This window comes from Sorex fumeus, unplaced genomic scaffold (assembly GCF_029834395.1).
Source record: "Sorex fumeus unplaced genomic scaffold, SorFum_2.1 ptg000038l, whole genome shotgun sequence".
Classification (NCBI taxonomy): Eukaryota; Metazoa; Chordata; class Mammalia; order Eulipotyphla; family Soricidae; genus Sorex; species Sorex fumeus.
This window is the reverse complement of record NW_026606095.1, coordinates 13,439,983-13,460,446: the sequence shown is the minus strand read 5'-3', so window position 1 is coordinate 13,460,446 and position 20,464 is coordinate 13,439,983. Positions and strand designations below refer to the sequence as shown.

General features: G+C 50.0%; 1 protein-coding gene across 1 annotated transcript in view; it reads right to left on the bottom strand.

Annotated features, from left to right (window-relative positions):
- Positions 1 to 20,464, bottom strand: part of APBA1 (amyloid beta precursor protein binding family A member 1) — a 71,035-nt gene that overhangs the window by 34,014 nt on the left and 16,557 nt on the right. Inside the window, exon 2 of the mRNA XM_056118746.1 lies at positions 2,343 to 2,438. Coding sequence (XP_055974721.1) covers positions 2,343 to 2,438 — 96 coding nt within the window. The remainder of the gene's footprint in view (positions 1 to 2,342; positions 2,439 to 20,464) is intronic.

The following is a 20,464-nucleotide window of genomic DNA, read 5'->3' as shown; positions in this document are numbered from 1 at the left end:
TATATATATATTTAAAATATATATATACATATGCATTTTTCTCCCCTGCATGAGTATTTAATGGTAAATATATGTTCATTTACTGCTATTTAAAGGGTAAATTCTAACCTTTCGATACAATCTGCTACTGGGTTAAAAGAGATTACTATTTTCCTTTGCATTTAACAAAAAATCATTACCAAAAGGGGTGAGGAGAAAAGCTACGGAGTTTACCTCCATGCTTATACTTATACTTAGTGCTGATCAGGCAGTTTCTGTATTGGAGGCATATATTAGACTTTCTAAATTATACATTAGATTCCATAATATATACTACACTACGTATTATACTGTCATACTAGACTACATGTAATATATACCTTGTATTACATATTAGATTCTATATTATGTATTAATCTAAATTATACATAAGACTATGTATTACATATTAGACTATTCTTTCTATATTATGCTATGGATCATATACTTTTTATATTATACTATGGATCACATATTAAACTATAGCACAGTGGGTAGGGCATTTGCCTTGCACGTGGCCAACCCAGGTTCGATTCCTCCGTCCCTCTCAGAGAGCCTGGCAAGCTACCGAGAGTATCCCACCCGCATGGCAGAGCCTGACAAGCTCCCCATGGCATATTTGATATGCCAAACACAGTCACAACAAGTCTCACACTGGAAACGTTACTGGTGCCTGCTCGAGCAAATCGATGAACAACGGGAGGATGGTGATGTCATATATTAGACTATGCATTATATATTAGATGATGTCAATATCAGGCTCTATGTTATATACCTGACTCTATATTATATACTAGATTCTCAATATTCAGAGTGGGCAGAGGCCACACACAGACGGAGCAGTTCAGTGCTTCCCTGATACAGGGGTGGCAGTGAGCTGGGTGCCCATGGCCAGGTGGTACTGGAGTTGCAGGTGGACATCAGGGTTGAACTTTCCTTTTTCTATTCCCACCAATCTGCTGTGGGCTAGCCTGCATGCCCATGAATCTTCTCCCCAGAGCTCCGCTGGGCCTCTGTGAGCTGGGCATCGCATACTCGCTGTCCAAGAGGGACACTTGAGATTCACAAGGACAGCAGCACATGGCCACTGGACATCACTTAATTACAATGCAAGGGCCAGGGAGCTGGCTCCAACAGTCAGGCAGCTGGCTGGCACTCCGAGACCCTGAGTTTGATGCCTGGCACAGCCTGCCTCTAGTGCCCCCAGCAGCCCGAGCACTGCAGCTTTGAGAGCCCACCTCTGACGTGGTGGCCCTGGGTCCCCACACACTGCTAGGTAGGACCCCTATAAAAAAATAAAACGGGGAGAGAGAGAGAGAGAGAGAGAGAGAGAGAGAGAGAGAGAGAGAGAGTATGGCGGGGAAAGCATTTACCTTGCATGCGGCAGGCCCGGGTTCAATCTCCTGCACCACACAGGGTCCCCTGAGCACCACCAGGAGTGATTCAGTGATTCTTCAGTACAGAGCCAGGAGTAAGCCCTGAGCATAGCTGGATGTAGCCCCAAATCAAACCAAACCAAAACAAAAAAGGCCCGGGAGTTCGAGAGTCAGTGATTGGTTCAGTTCCTCAGCTACCAGCTCTGTCCAGTAAGCACTGTGTAGCTTAGCGTGAGTTAGAACCTTTCTTCCAAGTCACAGCGAGGTCACTGGACAGCGCCGGCCATATTGGGGGGCCCTTTGGACAATGGGGAGGACAGCAGATGTCACGGCACTGGAACTGTCTCGCAGGGCAACTAGAATCAGGTCACCCTGGTGTCAGATGCCCTGGAATCGGAAATCAATGCCTATATTGGAAATCAATCAGCCCTGGCCCCAACACAAAATGGCAGGACCGGCGGCTTCCCACACCCAAGGTGTGAGGCTGCCACTCAGTGTGCATGCCAACCCAGTATGCTGCTGGAGAATTCCTGCAGCGATGGAAACCTCCCCTGGCCAAGAGAGTCGTTCCGGGTCCCACGGACCACACAGAAGGTGGCCCAAGTGCCTGAGGAAATGGCTTGTTGTTGCTGCTCTAGCTATACTCAGGGGTGCTCAGGGGACCACAAGTGATGCCGGGGATTTGCACTGAGGCCGGCTGCATGTATACCCATTCTGTTATGCCTCCTGCCCCGGCAACGGTATTTTTATTTCATGCATGGAAAGAGACACCCTGCAGGAGGGCTACTGGCTTAGAGGACGCAGTGTGCTGTGACACTGAATTCCATGTAGGAGAGGAGAAACTCGAATGTGTCCCCAGGGGGTCACCTGTGCAAGCTGGAGAAAGGCCAACGGAGAAGTAGATCTTAAGGGGCTGGGCATCTCCAAAATGGAACAGTAGCGACCTACCTCTTTGTTGGTGGAGGCCTCCGTGGGGTCGCTGGAATGCAGGGGTGTGCTTGAAGACTCTGCACCCAGGGGCGAGGAGCTGCCTGGAGATGGAGTCTGGAACAGAGCAAGGGAACAACCCAGTGAGAGCCTGGGGGTGAAGGGTGGGACTGGGGCGCAGCGAGCGATGGGAAGGCCCGACCTAGCAGCCCACAGTCCATTCGGCCAAACTCCCTGGGAAATAAAACATCCATCAAAGGGTGGGTCTTCCAGCTTTCTTTCAAATTACTGCCTTCAGGACCCGAGCATTAGTACAGCGGGTAGCATACTTGCCTTGCATGACACTGACCCAGGTTCAATCCTCAGCATCCCAGATGGTACCCCCAAGCATCACCACCATGAGCAATTCCTGAGTGCAGAGCCAGGAGTAAACCCTGAGCATTGCTGGGTATGGCCCCAAAACAGGAACGGTCACGGTCCTCCCGTTGTTCATCGATTTGCTCAATGGCCCAGTAACATCTCCATTGGAGACTTTGTTGTTACTGTGTTTGGCATATCGAGTACATCACGGGGAGCTTGCCAGGCTCTGCCATGCGGGCGGGATACTCTCGGTAGCTTGCCGGGCTCTCCGAGAGGGGCGAGGAATCGAACTTAGGTCAGCCATGTTGGCTGCGTGCAAGGCAAACGCCCTACTGCTGTGCTATCGCTCCAGTCCAAAAACAAAACCCCTCAATTTTTTTCCCTTTTTTTCAAAAGAGCCCAGTTCCCACGGACCCCAGTTCGACTCCCTCCTTTAGACCAAGTATGGAAACAGCAGAAGTTGACGGTCAAACTGAAAGTTCTTGATGACTAAGTTAACAGTTGATGCATAAATGCTCACAGGGTGGTTTTTTTTTTTTAATTCTTCAAAATCATGCAATTTGCAGCAACCTACACAGAACTAGAGGGCATCATACTGAGTGAAGTTGGTCATAAGGATAGGGACAGAGAATGATCTCTCTTGTGTCAAAGATACACAGCAAGGCAGCAACAAAAGACCAAAAGCAATATAATGGGAGAACTGATCCAGAAAATGGAGTTGTGGGGGGGGATGTTGTTGAAAGGGATTTTGGGAACCTTGGAGGAGGGAGGTGGGTACACTGGTGATGGATGTGATGTTGGAATTATGTGCATAAAAAACCATCATTAGCAGTATTGTAAAACACAGAATCCCAATAATGTAGCACTGTAGCACTGTCCTCCCATTGTTCACCGATTTGCTCGAGCAGGCACCAGTAACGTCTCCATTGTGAGGCATGTTGTTTCTGTGTTTGGCATATCGAATACGCCACGGGGAGCTTGCCAGGCTCTGCCGTGCGGGTGGGATACTCTCGGTAGCTTGCCGGGCTCTCCGAGAGGGGTGGAGAAATTGAACCCAGGTTGGCCATGTGCAAGGCAAATGCCCTACCTGCTGTGCTATCGCTCCAGAAGATGTAAAGAAATGGGCTATGAAATGTATGATAAAATCAACCGAGATAATCTGAGTAAAACAGTAAATTTAAATGCCCAAAGAGATGATGGGATTGCTCTGATCGCTGGAAAACACCCCGCGGTGCTTAGTTCACTTTCAAAGACTCTGCTCTAATTCACAGGTTACGGAAAATTCACAGACAATTTGGTATCTAGACAGCACCTTGGCTGTTCTTAGAAACTATAAATAAATAGTTTACTGTTGATAAACAACAAGGATATTTTTATTTGGGGTGGGGGGAGGCTGGGCCACACCCGGCAGTGCTCTGGGACCACTCCTGACAGTGCACAGGACCATAAGTGTGCTGGGGATCAAACTCTAGTCCGCTGTGTACAAAACAAGCACCCTACCTGCTGTACTCTCTCTCCGGGCCCTGAATTGGAAAATGAGGTTCCAAAAGATAGGTTTGGGTCGGACGGTACACATCAGCAGAGTTACGACAAAGGCCACTGCCGAGAGTGAATATAAACTTGAAAGAAGAACCCCATAGTCCCAACTTCTCTGTTTGGTGCTGCAGGTCTTGGAAACACTTGATTCCAGGTGTTTTGCTGTGTGTGGGCATCGCCTCATTTCTGAGTGGGGAGAAGAAGGATTATGTGGCCAGGGGACAGGCAACACCTCCAGGTGGGCTATGTGACCAGACCCAAGCAGGTACTGCCACAGAGCAGCACAGAAGGGGCATTAACATGCTTGGTGGACCTGGCTCTCGTGGAGGCCCTTGAGGGACCCACGCAGCCCTGTCTCGGGGACCTCTTCCCTCTGGTTGCTGCACAACAATGAGGTCATCCAGGTGCCTGCAGACAGTGTCCTCCATCACAGGGACTCTCTCTCCTCGCTGAGGCTCAGTGTGAAATCTCCCAACTTGGAGTGTTCACCTTCACGCTCCCAGAGCCCAGCCCTGGGTTCTGTGAACGCTGCAGACGTCATGTCCAGCCTGGCCCCATTTCTCTAGCTTGCAGAGGAAGCGGGCAGCCCACGGCACTGTTCCAAGGTGTATGTGGGGGGTAAGAAATCCGTTCTCGGGGCTGCAAGTGAAGGATGTTGCATCACCGCTTGCCCAGACACTTAGACAAAATGGTCTCTGCCCGGGAAGATTCTGATCCGAGCTCCAGGCTCTGTGCAAGCAGAGAGCTTCCTCCAAGCAGGGAGGACCCTGGCTAGAGGAGGCCCCAACAAAGCCAACAAAGCCAAGGTGGACAAATGTCCAGAGAGACAAACCACATCTCCATGAACCTCAGGGAACTGCTTTTAAAAAAAAAGTCCTTCATTGACTATGCAACTGACTGGCCTATGTGAGACCCTGGGTTCAATTTTTGGCAACAACACACACAAACACTTACATATACATATTCACAACACATATACTCACATACACACACATACACGCACATACATACTCACACACTCATTCACATACCCATGCCCACATTCACATATCCACATATACACACTCATTCACTCACACATCCACACTCGCAATACTCATGCACACACTCATTCACGTACTCACACACCCATACTCTCACACACACACACACACACTCACACACCCATACTCATACACTCATTCACTCACACACCCACACACACTTATACACTCATACTCACACCCCCCACACTCCCAGACTCACACACATTCTCACACTGATTCATACTCACAACCACACCCACAGCAGATTCACCCTCACACCCCCCACACTCACACACTATTTAAATAAAGGTCTTAAAAAAGGTCTCTGCCCCTTACCCCCACTTCTGTTAGACTCTAAAAAGTGGAGAGAAAATCAGAAATTTTGTACTCTCGAAGAATGAATTGGAGGGGACGGAGATATAAGGCACTTGCCTTGCATGTGCCCAACCCTGGCTCAAATCCCTGGCACCCCAAAGACTCCCTCCAACACCAACATGTATCACCTCTGAGCACTGTCAGGTGTGCCCGAACACCACCAGAACAAAAGAATGCAAATTTTAACCAGTGACAGATGATCTGAGAAGTACAAATTATGATACTTTCCCTTGTCTAGAGTCTTTTGTCATCTGGGTTACATGACAGAAAGTCAATTATAAGCTACTGAGACCAAAAGACACTTAAAAGGATGGAGTGGCCGGCGCTGCTGAGGTTATAAGCCCCAGTTCTGCATAATTACTGGTCTCCTTCACATCTTATCTTCTGCAGATTGTATTCTAGCAGACTCTTCTCAACAATGATCTAAATTTATGCAACTGCATTTCAGGGACTTCGTTAAGCAGAGCTCTGGGCTTTGGACTCAAGTTCTTCAATGGCAGGACAAGAGACGGACAGACCCAACTCTGGACCACAGGTGTCCAAGGATACAAAAATCACTGTAACTTGATGAAACATCTCTTTGGGGCAAGCACTATGGCAAGGATGAGATCAAGGAACTCTCTGGCAATGTTCAGAGGGGAGAAAAGTCACGTTCAAATAATTGTTGCTCCTTTCGTCCTTCCATGCCCACCTGAATTCCTGATACTGGGCCAGAAAGTAAAGAATAAAGATACTAGGTCCGTGTCCTTCCTGTAGCCTGAGCAGTGGGAAGGGGACAACGTGGAACAGCAGGGCTGTGGCAGGAAGCTCAGACATTGGGAGAGACCAAATCTGCAGACAGGGAGGTGTGCACCCCAGCTGGGCCTGGTGGGGAAAGAGGTTCATCAGCTGAGGTCCAGAAGCTATGCACAAGACCTGGTCACTACCCAAGTCTCAGAGGAAAGTGAAGACCACCAACAGAAAAGTAGGCACTGAGAAGCCGATGGTCACAAATTAGTGCTCCATTCGCTGTCCTACTGCTCAAACGCTCCTGTCTACATGGCCGTCCATCTGCCTGTACAAGGAAGAGTAAAGCTCACACTAAAACTTGATCACTTGATCACTTGACTTCCCATTACTCATCGATTTGCTTGAGCAGGCGCCAGTAACGTCTCCATTTGTCCCTGTCGCATGCTAGTGTAGCCCAATGGTGTCTGCTCATTCTAGGAACACAAAGAACCTCAAACCGATCGTTCAGGGTCTTGATGAAGACAGCAAAAGAAAAGCAGAGAAGTGCAATGATTGCGAAATAAAGGATCCGAACAACAGAACTGTATCATGGTGAAAAAGTCAAAGTTGAAAAGCTGCTCAAACCAGCCTGAGGTAACTGAATAAAAGGAAAATGAAAAAGAGAAACATGGAAAGGATGATGGCACCAGAGGAGTTTTTCAAGAGCATGACAGAACAAGAGGAACTTGGTAAGACCAAGACGACATATATCAATCACTGTCACTGTCCTCCCTTTGTTCATCAATTTGCTCGAGCGGGCCCAGTAACATCTCCATTGTGAGACTTGTTGTTACTGTGTTTGGCATCTCGAATACGTCACGGGTAGCTTGCCAGGCTTTGCCGTGCAGGCGAGATACTCTTAGTAGCTTGCTAAACTCTCCAAGAGGGGCGGAGGAATCGAATTTTGATAGGCCATGTCGGCCGCGTGCAGGGCAAATGCCCTACCGCTGTGCTATCGCTCCAGCCCACATATATCAATAGGATAATTTTTCCGGATTAGTCCTCTTTAGAATGGAAAGGTCTTTTGATCACACTACAAAAGTCACCATGAGTCTACAGTGGTTGTTCCACTGAAGGAGTCAATGAAGCAAAATGCAAACTACTTCTATTCTATGAAGCAGATAAAAATATCAAAACTCCTTAACTCCACACTTTCATTTTTTCATTTCATTTCATCATCCTGTTATTCGTCGATTGCCTCGAGCAGGCCCCAGTAACGTCTCCTTCATCCTAGCCCTGAGATTATATTCAAGGCTCTTTAGGAGAATGAGACCCATCATTGTTACTGGTATTTGGCATATTGGGTACGCCACGGGGAGTTTGCCAGACTCTGCCGTGTGGGAAGGCTACATTCGGTAGCCTGCCAGTTTGTCCAAAGTAGGAATGAGACAATAAGATGTCATAAAAAAAAGTTTTGACTCCACACTTCTTCTCTAAGAATGAGCCAAGTGGAGACTATAATATACATGTTACTGGTCGTACAATAAACTAAGTTATGTTTATAATTTTTATTATTATTTTTGGGAGCCTCCCAAGCGGTGTTTTGGAGTCTCAGGGGTCCCACTGGCAATTCTTGGCTGACCAGCTTGATGGTTCAATGCAAAAGGCTGAGGACGTGGTACTGCTCGGGCTATATGGTGCCAGGAACTCCCAGGCCCCCCTGGAAGTGCTCAGGACTGCACCCACTGATGGTTGGGGGATCGCTTGATGCCACAACAGAACGGGGTCAGCTGGACGTGAGGCCAGTCCCTTAATCTCTGTACCGTTTCTTCAGCCCTTATAGTTTTTACTATTGTTTTTGTTTTTTGAGATTGAGTTCTAATGGAATTCCTCTTCCCTGTTCTGAGTTGGAAGTTTTGGTCCTTGTGTAAAATGAATTAATGGGGGGCTGGGGAGATAGTACAGCGGGTAGGGCGTTTGCCTTGCACGCGGCTGACCTGGGCTCGATTCCCAGCATCCCATATGGTCCCCTGAGTGCCGCCAGGAGTGATTCCTGAGTGCAGAGCCAGGAGTAACCCCTGTGAATCGCCAGGTGTGACCCCAAAAGCAAATCAATCAATCAATAAAAATTTTAAAAAATGAATTAATGGGTGTGTTTTTATATTCTTCTTTTTGGTTTCTGGGTCACACCTGGCAGTGCTTGGGGCTTACTCTTGCCAGTGCTGGAGGAGTGGAGGGAACCATATTCAGTGCCTGCAACTGAACTGGGATCAGCTTCGTGCAAGGCAAGCACCTCTCCACATAGCACTAAGTGAATCAGTGCTACCTAACCTTGTGAAGGTGCAGCTGTGCTGGTGTTCCACAGAAATCCTTTTTGCCGTGGTAATACTGTGCCAGGACACTTGCAAGCTAGGCACAGAGGGAATCCTGACAGCACGTATGTGGGGAGACAACCTGCAGGACCCTGTCAGGCAAGATCTCTGGGATGGAGACTCAGAAGCCTTTCCTGGCCCAGAGCCCAGATGCAGGAGGTCCCAGAACAATGCCTGGGTGTGGTTGGCGAAACCATCACCATCGGGCTGTCCAATCATCGGGCTCATTCTCCAAAGCATTGTGTGACAATGGGGAGCAAGAGTTGTATGTCTTTTTGGAATCAGACTTCGAGGTTCTCGTTACAGACTGCAGACTACGGACTACAGCAGGGAATTTCTAACTGCACCTGAAGTTCTAGGAGCGTGAAGTGGCCGCATGCTCAGGCCCAGCACTGGGCAGAGGGAATTCTGGTTCTTCTCACCACAACCCTGAGTGGCTGCCCTCCTCTCTGATCACCCCAAGAAGTAGGAGCAAGCAATCACCCTCCTCCCTGGGTTGATGGAAGCATTCGGCCATATACATAGAGGAAGTGAGCTCAGGGCTTGGTCGACAAGGGGCACTCGGTCAACATTTGCCACGTCTTATCAGAGATGAGTCTCACCAAAACAAAACTGTTCCCGTGTGGAAGTGTTCTCCACCTCATCTTGCTTCCTTGCTTATCAAAATTCGATTAATAAAATAAAAAATGCACAGAAGGCACCAAGAAATCAGAACACAAAGATTCAGTGACTCTTCCTAGGGTGCTGGTAATACAGCTCCTCACTCGTGTGTTTTCATTCAAAATATCCCCATTTTGGGAGGTGGAGTGATAGCACAGTGGGTAGGGTGTTTGCCTTGCACGCGGCCAACCCGGGTTCGATTCCCAGCATCCCGTATGGTCCCCCGAGCACCGCCAGGAGTAATTCCTGAGTGCATGAACCAGGAGTAATCCCTGTGCATTGCCGGGTATGACCCAAAAAGCAAAAAACAAAACAAAACTAAAAACATCCCCATTTTGGTTCCTTTTTTTTTTTTTGAGTCACACCTGGCGATGCACAGGGGTTACTCCTGGCTCTGCACTCAGGAATGACTCCTAGCAGTGCCTGGTGGGGAGGGAGATTGGGGGGTGTGGGGTGGGGTCAGCTTCATGCAAGGCAAAAGCCCTACCTGCTGTACTATTGCTCTGACCCCAGCATTTTGGAACATGAATGCAGAGAAAGTGAGTGGCTACCACTCACTTCATAGCTTTATAAAAGAGAATTGAATGAGTATGCCTGGTTCTGGTGTTCATTTATCATACAGCTAAGCTTATCCAGGACATGACCCTCTACCCAGTGAAGGTTCCTCCCCAGTTCCAGCCACCCCGGATGCATCTAATACAGACTGGTCCAAAAAATACAGCGGTGAATATTTCACCACAACCGAGGGAAGGAGAAAATTATTCTTTACAAAATCAAAGTTATTCATGTAACGTGATCATCCTTCAAAGTTACCAAATCTATCTGGGACTGAATTTAGTTATTTCATCTCTGTGGAGCAATTTACAGAACCCAGAAACTAATACAATTTGGTCCAAGAGTTCATGAACCTTCTTCATTGTAGACCTTGTGCTTGCACTCTGTCAAACTCAGGCTGACACCCTGAGTGTCATGGCCTTAGCACACAGGCCTCGGGGAGAAAACAGGACTCCATGATGGGACCAGTGATTTCCAAAGCGATGCTGGAGAACTTGCTCTCTCTCTAGTCTCCGCCAGGCAAGGACACGGCAAGAAGACAACCATCTACAAACCAGGAACAAGACACCAGAACTTGACCCTGATGGACACTCGCCTCATACTTCCAGGCTCCAGCATTGAGAGAAATACACTTCAGTGGTCTGAGTCATTCACCTTGTTCTAATGGCACAAACAGAGCAAGATAGAAGAGATTTCTCACTCAGGGCCTATGGCCTTTTTTTTTTTTTTTTGCTTTTTGGGTCACACCCGGCAATGCACAGGGGTTATTCCTTGCTCTGTACTCAGGAATTACCCCTGGCGGTGCTCAGGGGACCATATGGGATGCTGGGAATCGAACCCGGGTCGGCCGCGTGCAAGGCAAATGCCCTACCCGCTGTGCTATTGCTCCAGCCCCCTGGCCTTTATTCTTTAAACACCATTTTAATAAGCTCTGAGCAAGTCAAATTCTTTAACTCAAAAACTTTAGTTTGGGTTTGTTTTTTTTTTTTGCATATAAGTAACCAATTTCTTACCTTGGCATTTAATGTACTCCAAGGCTTGGCTTTATTTCTTGATCATATTTTCCCGTTTCACTCCTTGGTCTCTATCCTTCCTGAAGCCAAAGTAAATCACTCTCTGGCCCCCAACCACTGCCCGCGTTCTTTACAGTGCCTTTGCTCTGCTCATCTCAACTCCACATACATTCACAGGCCTCCAAGGCAGACTGCAAACGCTCCCTGTCTCCTGAAATCTTTCCAATTCTTCAAATGAGAGGCGTCCCTCTCCTACAAGAACAGCTGGTGCTTTATCTATGCCTTTAAGGTTGCAGCCCTTCTTCCCTGGTCATCTGTAAAAATATCATTGTACGTGCCGGTCACAATCACAGTTAAATAAGTACCAGAAAGTGTCCAGTGAGGTTTCATATATATTTTCTTCTCCAAGAAAGTAAAGGTTCCCCATACAAGATACCACAGCTGTTCAATAAATGTGCTGAATGTATGTATATATTGATATGCATACACGTGCCAGAGCAAAAAAAAAAAGAAACAGAATGGTTCATGTATTTTTACAATAACCGTTATAACAATAGGCTGCCCTACAGAGAAGATCCTCCATGCATAGCAATTGTACAGATGCGCTGACCTGGCTACTCATCCTCACACGTAGCTCTGGGCTCTCGCCATTAAATATTCATTATGGTTCACTTTTCTTCTATCTTTGGGAGAGGGGCTCCTGGGGGCTAAAGTTCCTTACTTCCGCTTTTGTGCTAAGGGGTCCCTCCCGATGGTGCTTAGGGGATCATAAGTGATGCCAGTGTGAGCAGCATGCAAGGCAAGCACCTGCCCCGCTGTTCTACCTCTCCACCCGCCTGGCTCCCTTCCTTGACAGAAACCCTGGATGAATCACACAGCCTCCTGTGCTGGGCACAGGCCAGTGTGTAGGTGGCAGGTCAGATAGACTGCGAGCAGGCTCGAGGCCACTCATTTCCTTTCGAGGTGCACTCCCTCTTCCACAGGGCACGGCAGAGCTGCGGCTCCCCAGGGCAGGTAGCTCTGCTCTGGGTCTGTGTTGAAGGTGACGACGGACCTGGTGAATCCCACTTTATCCCACTTCAGCAATACGCAGACGTGTTTCCTTGCCTCACCAGTACAAACGGTTTCAAATGCACCTTATGCCACATTCTGTCTGTCTGTCTGTCTGTCCTCCTGTTGTTCATCGATTTGCTCGAGTGGGCCCAGTAACATCTCCATTTTGAGACTTGCTGTTACTGTGTTTGGCATATCGAATACGTCACGGGGAGCTTGCCAGGCTTTGCTGTGCGGGCGAGATACTCTGGGTAGCTTGCCGGGCTCTCTGAGAGGGGCAGAGGAATCGAACCCAGCTCGGCCGGGCTAGCTGAGTGCAAGGCAAACGCCCTTCTGCTGTGCTATCGCTCCAGCCCTATGCCACATGATAGACACACATATGACCAGGTTTGGGTTTTTTTTTTTTCGGTGCTCTAAGATGTTTGTGCTTCTGAAAATTGAAACCGGTTCAGATATACATAAATATTCACACTCAATCCAAACTAGATTATCAATGCACATTTGGTTTCTTGTAACGCGGCGAAGAAGAAAGTCATTAGCATAGGCGTTGTTGGGGCATAATTATGCCATCAAAATGATAATAGCCTGGGCATAATGAAGTGTTCTATATACACATTTATAATGGAGTCAATTAATACCAACGAAACATTTTGAGATAACTTGTCAGTTAAGATAATTTAGCCCGTTTCATTCTCTTTACCCAGGGCCCCATCCTCTCTTCCTCCAGCCTGTATGAAGGCTGCAGGGTGGAGGTTGGGCTGCCTCCTTACCCCAGAGCCTGCCATGACACCATCGCTTCAAATGAGGGTGTTTTCATTACCATCCAAAGGGTTGAGACCTGGAGCCAGAGCTGCAGGTAGGGTGCTTAAGCGCCTTGCACAATGCTGACCTTGGTTCAATCCCTGGCATCCCATATGGTCCCTTGAGCCCCATGAGGAGTAATTCCTAAGCACAAAGCCAGGACTAACCCCTCAGCATCAACAGGTGTGACGCAATTAGCATTTCCCCTCCCTCCCCCAAACTGAGTCCTCAGAACAGAAATGAGTGTGACCAGCACACCAGAGCACCATAAGCTGTCTTCCCACCTGACTAAGCTATCAGCCAAACGGAGCGAGTCTTTTTCCCCTTAGAAAGAGCCTGCGGGTATTGATGAGAATTGCAGGACTAGTCGGGATGGGAGAATGCCTCTCATCTCCCTACCCAGACCCCTCCACTCCTTCCGGCCTCCCTGCAACTCACATTCCAACAGGTCCCTGGCCCCTGAGGTCAGGGAGTGGGAAGGAAACCAGCCCCTTTCTGCTGGTTGGCAGAGACACTGCTCAGGTCCCTGGCACAGCTGGTTTGGAAGCCTGGAGGACGTGCTGGGTGTCACGCCCTGGGTGGGTCCCATCCTGCCCTGCACGACATTCCACACAGCTGGGGCTGGGTCCCCATCACCCTTAGTTTCCAACGGCACCACAACACTGAAAGATGCACACAGACAGGAAACGGGAGGCAGCTGGGCCCAGTGAGGCTCAACCGAGGAGCACAGGGAGCACCGGCTGAGAGAGTGAGGGAGAGAAAGAGATTCTCTGCCTCCCAACAGCCTTCTCCTCAAGGTCCTCTTGGCCTTGCCAAGTCCCAGGCACAGCCTCCCCTTCCCCCCAAGCAAGCTAAGGTCCTTCTCTCCACTCTCCCAGCTCTGCCCACCACTTCCCTCCACTGCGGGAAATGCAGAGAGCAACTCAGAATCTGACGAGACCAGGAGAAACAGAGACATGCTATTAAAAACGCCGCAAACATCCCAAAGCCCTGGGGTCGACCTACCTCTTCTTCGTGCCCCTCGAATTGGTACATCCAGAAATTCTCCATCTTCCCAGAGGGGCAGGAATGGGATTGGAGAACTCACTCATGAGCCGCGGGCTCCGACCTCAGTGGCCTCCCGGGGGTGGACTGTTTCCAGGGGTGTCTGATACCCAGTCAATAATGCCACTGTAACAGGAGAGAGGGCACCCCCCCGGGGGAGGGGGCCTGTGCTGGCGTGTTAACCCCTGTGTGCCCGTACAGCCCGGGAGGCGTGCGTCACTAGCAGAGACAGATCATCTGACGCTTCCGTGAAGGGGCCGCGGACCCCAGCTGGCAGCCAGACTATTTCTGGGGGAAAATAAACTCGATTCTTAGGTGCTACCAGAAACTTTCACACGCTCTCTACTCTGCTGCTGTGTTTATAGAATCTGTGAAAAAAAAAAAAAACCCACACAAAAAAGTTTCCAGCTCTTGGGGTGGGGGAAGCAGTTTCCGGGGCTCTGTGTCAGGGGGCACCTGGGCACGTGAGGGACCTTTTGAGAACACGGACGGGGTGGCTAAGCCCAGAGCTTAGGAGCACGGCTGCGGGATGGGGTAAGTCCACCCCACTCGTTGCCTCCTCACGGCACCTCGGGACCGTTTCAAACCTCCTTTCACTGCAACTAGGAGAAGGGGGTGGTGTGCACAGGCCTTGACAGCAAAGCTGGCTTTGGGGTGAGCAGCCAGAAAACCCCAATCAGGCTGACCACAGGTGCTCAGCAGCGAGAAGGAAGTCAGAAGCTGCAGGCAGGTGGTGGGAATGGAATGGACAGTGGGTGAGGTGTGGAAGAGGGGATACCAGAAGGAGCTCTACCAGAGACAAAGCACGGCAATGGGCAAGCTCACAGGAAATGAGAAACAGAAGCTCCAGGACACCCAGGAGATGGGAGGAGGCCGCAGTCTCCTTTCCCCAGGAGCCAGACAGGGCTCTGAGCTGACGTGCTCAATTAATGCTGTGTGATCTGATCAAGCACTGTAGCACTGTCCTCCCATGGTTCATCGATTTGTTCGAGCGGGCCCAGTAACGTCTCCATTGTGAGACTTGTTGTTACTGCGTTTGGCATATTGAATACGTCACGGGTAGCTTGCCAGGCTTTGCCGTGCGGGCGAGATACTCTGGGTAGCTTGCCGGGCTCTCCGAGAGGGGCAGAGGAATTGAACCCGGCTCGACCGGGCTGGCGGTGCGCAAGGCAAACGCCCTACCACTGTGCTATCGCTCCAGCCCGATCTGAATACCGTGAGTGAGGTGGAGCTGGGAGACCAAGGCTGGTCTTAAGCTATTAGATTCAGACCTGGTGCTCATTTAGGTGTGTGATCTGATCAAAGGGTCAGGAAAAAGGGATGCAGGGGACCAGAATCTCCAAGGCGGGAAAGTTCACCTATTCTTAGTGGACAATTCCCAGCTCTGTGGTCATGGCGGAACGGAGGGCAGGGAAAGGGTCTGTGTGACACTTCTTGCCCTCTTTGCTTGTCCCCGTGTTTGAGTCCTCTGACTGGCAGTCAGGTGGCATCTGGGGTGATCTGGGTCAGGGGAGCACACCCTCTTTGTGGGGGGCTGGGGAGAGGGCTCCAGTGGGGATCACATGCCTGGCACATGCAAGGCCCTGAGCGTGATCCCTGGCTTGGCATGGCCCTCACCCCTGGACACCACCAGGTGTGGCCCTGCTGGGCCTTGACCACCCCAGGCCTGAGCACTGCTGGGTGTCACCCTGTTTAACAACAAAGCCCTCTAGAAAATGAGGCGCATTGCAGGAGGCAATCCAGCCTAAAGGGGCTGCCCTGGGCATCTCGAGTACCTCCTCCTTCCACCAGACACTTAAAAGAAGGCACATTCCCAAGTGTCCACAGTGAACTTGCTCTAGCCCTGAACCCTCTCCAGCTCACGGGGAATCATTTTCCCTCTATCACCCTTGGATATGGCCTTTGGTTTGGATCCGTGAAGCACCCAGACCAGGCAGAAGCTGCCTCTGCTCCTATGGGAAACTGGTAACTTCACCGTTATTACTCCGAACACCACCAGCACACAGGCCGTAAGCCATCAGAGACGAGAGACAAACCACGCCAGGTCTTCTGGAAAGTTCCAGAAAGCTCTCCGTCCTGCTGTGTCCCAGGGGCCCCACCAGATTCTTTCCGCCGTCCTCTTACGCCTGGTCGTCCCTTTCTTCTCCCATCTGATCAGTGCTGGAACTTGCTGAATTATTCAGCGTGGCCTTCTGGGGCCTCATCAATAATGGATCTCGGGTGCGATGGGAGAGGAGCCCGTGGCAGGAAGGGGGACATGTAACGCAAGTGGGAACATGGCCCATGCAGGGGACACCAAGCCAGGAGGGGAGTGCCAGCCTTGAGGTCTGCTCTCTCCTGCATGGGTCTCTGAGCACAACCAGACTCTACGGTGCCTCTCAGAGCCTTTCTTGTGTGTGAATGCATATGCGTGTGTATGTGTATATGTGTGTGTGTGTGTGTGTGTGTGTGTACACACTGAGAAATAATATTCAACATCATACCCTACACCCATGGGAATCATTCTGGAGCCCAAATTCTTCTACCTCAGCATGCCAGGTGGCCTGGTCACTGTATGTCCAGAGCCTAGAGGTCTAGCAGCACACTGGCCTTGGCCACGGACACAGCTCCTGGGACGGGAGTGCATGGTTTGCTGGATTCTATTCCAGGTACCACCCAGTTCCCCAAGCAGTCCCCTAGCACCTACTTGTTGGATGCTCAGGGCGAAATCAACACCAACCATCCCTATTATAGTTAAACTCCTATGCACGGGGCCAGAGAGACAGGACGTGAGGGAAGGCACTGACCTTATATGCAGCCGTGGAGAGTGGGCACTGCAAGTGGGTCCTGGGCCACAGAGTAAAGAAGAGCCCCTGAGCACCACGGGGTGTGGTCCCCAAATGAAAACCAAATGTCATTTGTGCGGAATCCACTTCAACATGCTCGTTCCTTTAGGCCCTTCCCTCCTCTTGCCCATTATCCAAGTCCCAACTCTCTGACATCACCACCAGCCTCCCTCCTTCCCTTCCCTTCACGTCCTTTCAGAACGTGCAGGTCTGCATACCCGCAGCCAAAGGAAACGTGAATTTGTCATGGAGCTAGGGTGGGGGGTGAGGTTTGTGGAGGGTGGATGATGCCCGAAGTGGCGGGTCACTGGGCTAAAAGTCACGCGGCACTTTGCTGGTACCACAACAGACCCCCCAAAGAGGCAGGCGGCACCACAGAGAACTCAAGGAGCTGAGTGCAATGCCATGCAGTTGTCATGGTATGTGTGTGTGTGTGGGGGGGGGGGGGTGGAGGGAAGGGTAGACAGGTACCCAGGTTCAATCCCCGCAAGGTCCTGGGACTAGCTGCCCAGCACATCCAGGTGTGGCTCCCCACCCAAAACAACCCCCCCCCCCCCCAAATATGGTAGGGCCAGAGAGTACAGTGGGCAGGGTGCTTGCCTTGTAGGCATCTGACTGGAGTTGGATCCCCAGCACCACATCAGGCCTCCTGAGTCCCATCAGAAGAGATCCCTGAGCACTACTACCTGTGGCCTAAGGAACAAAAATTGTATAATATGTGGCGGGTGGATTCTGCAAATGGCCCGTGGTAGTCATACCTCCCTGGTGTTCACACTTAGGTAATTCCCTGCCTGCGGAGGGAATATGAGCTGGAGAGTTATTCTCAGCTTGCTCGCGCATGCGCGTTTGCACACACACACACACACACACACACACACACACACACACACACAGAGCAGAGAGGGTTGGCTGTCTCTCTCAGGTCAAGTTACAAAGCATCGTGACTTCCATCCTGTCAACTGACTCCACGGCCTTCTGGTCTGGCACATCCGAGAGGTTGCCAGGCAGAAGGGCCCCAACGGGCAGGAAATCAAATACACTCCTGGTCAACAGTTGGTGGTGGAGACCCTGAAGCCCGCTGTCTCCTAGCCCCTGAGGGACTTGTCATGCTACAAGCAGTTTCCCTGGAGAGCTGAAGTCACTACAGGCCATAACCCCCTGCTTGCTGCCAACGAGACAGGCCAGAGCAGAGGATTTTAGCTGAGCCATTCCCCCTCCCACCTACAGAAAAGATGAAGCTCATTGTTACCTGCTGCTACACTGAGGTAACCTATTCTACGCCCCCCATTCCCTCCCCCCCCACCCCGTCCGTCCGTCCAGCTGTAGCTGAGATACTCCACAAGGCGTCAGAGAGAAACCCCAGAGTAGAGGCGGCTGCAAGGTCTGCCACTGGAAGATGACGGATGACTGGAATGATGGGCTCTGAACCTGTAGCCCCAAATCTATTCCAGTTTTCTGTACCCCAGGGGTCTGCTAGGTCACTGGTGTCTTGCAGCCAAGCCTGGTCACTAGGAGGAATTCAGAAATATTGGTGGCATGGCTCATGAGAGAGATGCTTGGATTTCTGACATAGGACAGCAAAAGCAAGCTCTGTGGTTCAGAGACAAAATAAAAAGCTTGTTGGTTGGGGGGCTGGGAACTGGCAGGAACTGGCCGGGCACAGAAACACACACAGGGAGCTGGTGCATCTGTGTGTCAGGAAGAGCCACGACTCCTTCACAAGACAAGCTGTCAGGTGGGGAACACACCGCTTCCTCGGGTTCTGTTCCTGTGTCTCAGGGCACGTTTCCTGTGGTACCCTGAGGTCTGTGCAGTGGAGCACTTTTTTTTTTATACTTATTACTTTATTTTTTCCCTTTTTTTTAATTAGTGAAACACAGTAACAACAAAGTCTCCAATGGAGACGTTACTGGACCTGCTCGAGCAAATCGATGAACAACGGGAGGACAGTGACAGTGACAGTGACAGTGAAACACCATGAGGTACAGTTATAGACTTACAAATTTTTGTGCTTGGGTTTCAGTTATATAATGATCAAGTACCCATCCCTAGTGGAGCACCTTTTTGCTGCCTACGAGCAGATCCTGAGTTGAAGGCTGTCTGTGTAAGCACCAGAGATGCAAACCAGTGGATGGATGGCCCTGCCAGGTCCCCTTGTTCCAGCAGTCTGAGACCTGTCATTTGTAGAAGGTGGTTTGATGCCAACACCATACCCTCTCCTGCAGCAGGCCAGCAGAACAAGGGCAGGATGTGAAATTATTTTCAGGCTAAGGGACATAGAACGGAGCTAATACCTTATGACAGACAACCCTTTCTCCCTCCACCTGCCCAGCACAGCGAGCTCCAGCCAGAGACAGATTCGCTGGCTCACTCGGGCCCCAAGGGAACACACATCTATTTTAAAGTCGATCTCCTTGTCTTGGGGCTGCCTCTTGGTTACCCAGAGATCCTGGGGAAGTGGTGGGTGGCCAGAACTCCTTCCGCTGTGCCTGGTCTCCAGGAAACCTTTCAGAAAGCTGTCACCGAGTCCCCCATGGCACAGAGCAACCACACAGAGCTTTCCCTTCATTGCTGTAAGCCAGTAGCAGGACCACAAGGACAACAGGAGAAGATGCTGCTAACCAGCCTTAATGAATGAGCATGTGCACTTGACCTTGGTCAATTGTTGCCAAGCAACAGCGGGGGAAAAAAATCCCCAAGACAATGGTGGAGGGAGGGAGACACTCTGGCGGAGGGTGCGGTGTTGGAATGTTGTCTGCAGGAAACTGTAGCATGAGCAGTATTGCAAATCACTGTGTCTAAAACTCCCTTGTGGGCTGATGTGGAATCTGAGTGGGGGGTGGGTGGGAGAAAAAAGGTGGGGAGGGGAGGAAGAAATAACTGGAAATGAGAAGAGGGAGAAGGAACAGGGGAAAGGGAAACCATAAGCTCAGATAAAGCCCGAACGCTCATGATTTGTATTTCTCAAATTAAAAAATTTTAAAAAGCAGGGGTCAGAGCGATAGTATAGCAGGTAAGGAGTTTGCCTTGCGTGCAGCTGACCTGAGTTCAATCCTCAGCACCCCGTATAGTTCCCCAAGCAAAGCCAGAACACAGAGCCAGGAGGAGTAAGCCCTGAGCATTGCTGCGTGTGACCCCCCAAATAAAATTTTTTTTTAAAATTTTGATAGTTTCATTTATTTAAAAAAATTAAATAAGTAAAGTTAACAAAACTCAATTGACAATCTGTGAAATGTATATAAATATCCTTGAAGTTGAAGAACTTTGTTGTTGTGCAGATATATGACTTTTGCTTTTTTTTAAATTTTTTTTATTAGTGAAACACCATGAGGTACAGTTATAGACTTATAAATTTTTGTGCTTGGGGTTCAGTTATACAATGATCAAGCACCAATCCCTCCACCAGTGCCCATCCTCCATCACCACGGGTCCCAGCATCCCTTCCACCCCCCCATCCCCCCCGTCCTACCTTGCCTCTGTGGCAGGGCATTCCTCCCTGTTCTCTCTCTCTTCTTTTGGGTACTGTGTTTTGCCAGAGAGGCATTGAGTGGCAGTCATGTTTGGTCTATAGACTACTTTTAGCATGCTTCTCCCACCCTGGGAGGGTCCTCACAACACCCTTTCCAAATAAATTTTTTTTAAAAAATTTAAAAGGCAGGCATAAAAGCAAACATGATGGTACAGGTGTTAACATCCAGCCTCACATCCGGCATTCTGATATTTCCCCCCTTGGAAGAGTGGCTGCTTCCTGATGTGCCAAACAGTTCTCCTCTGGGTCTCTGGAATGGAGGGTCCCAAAGGGAAGTGTGTGTGTGT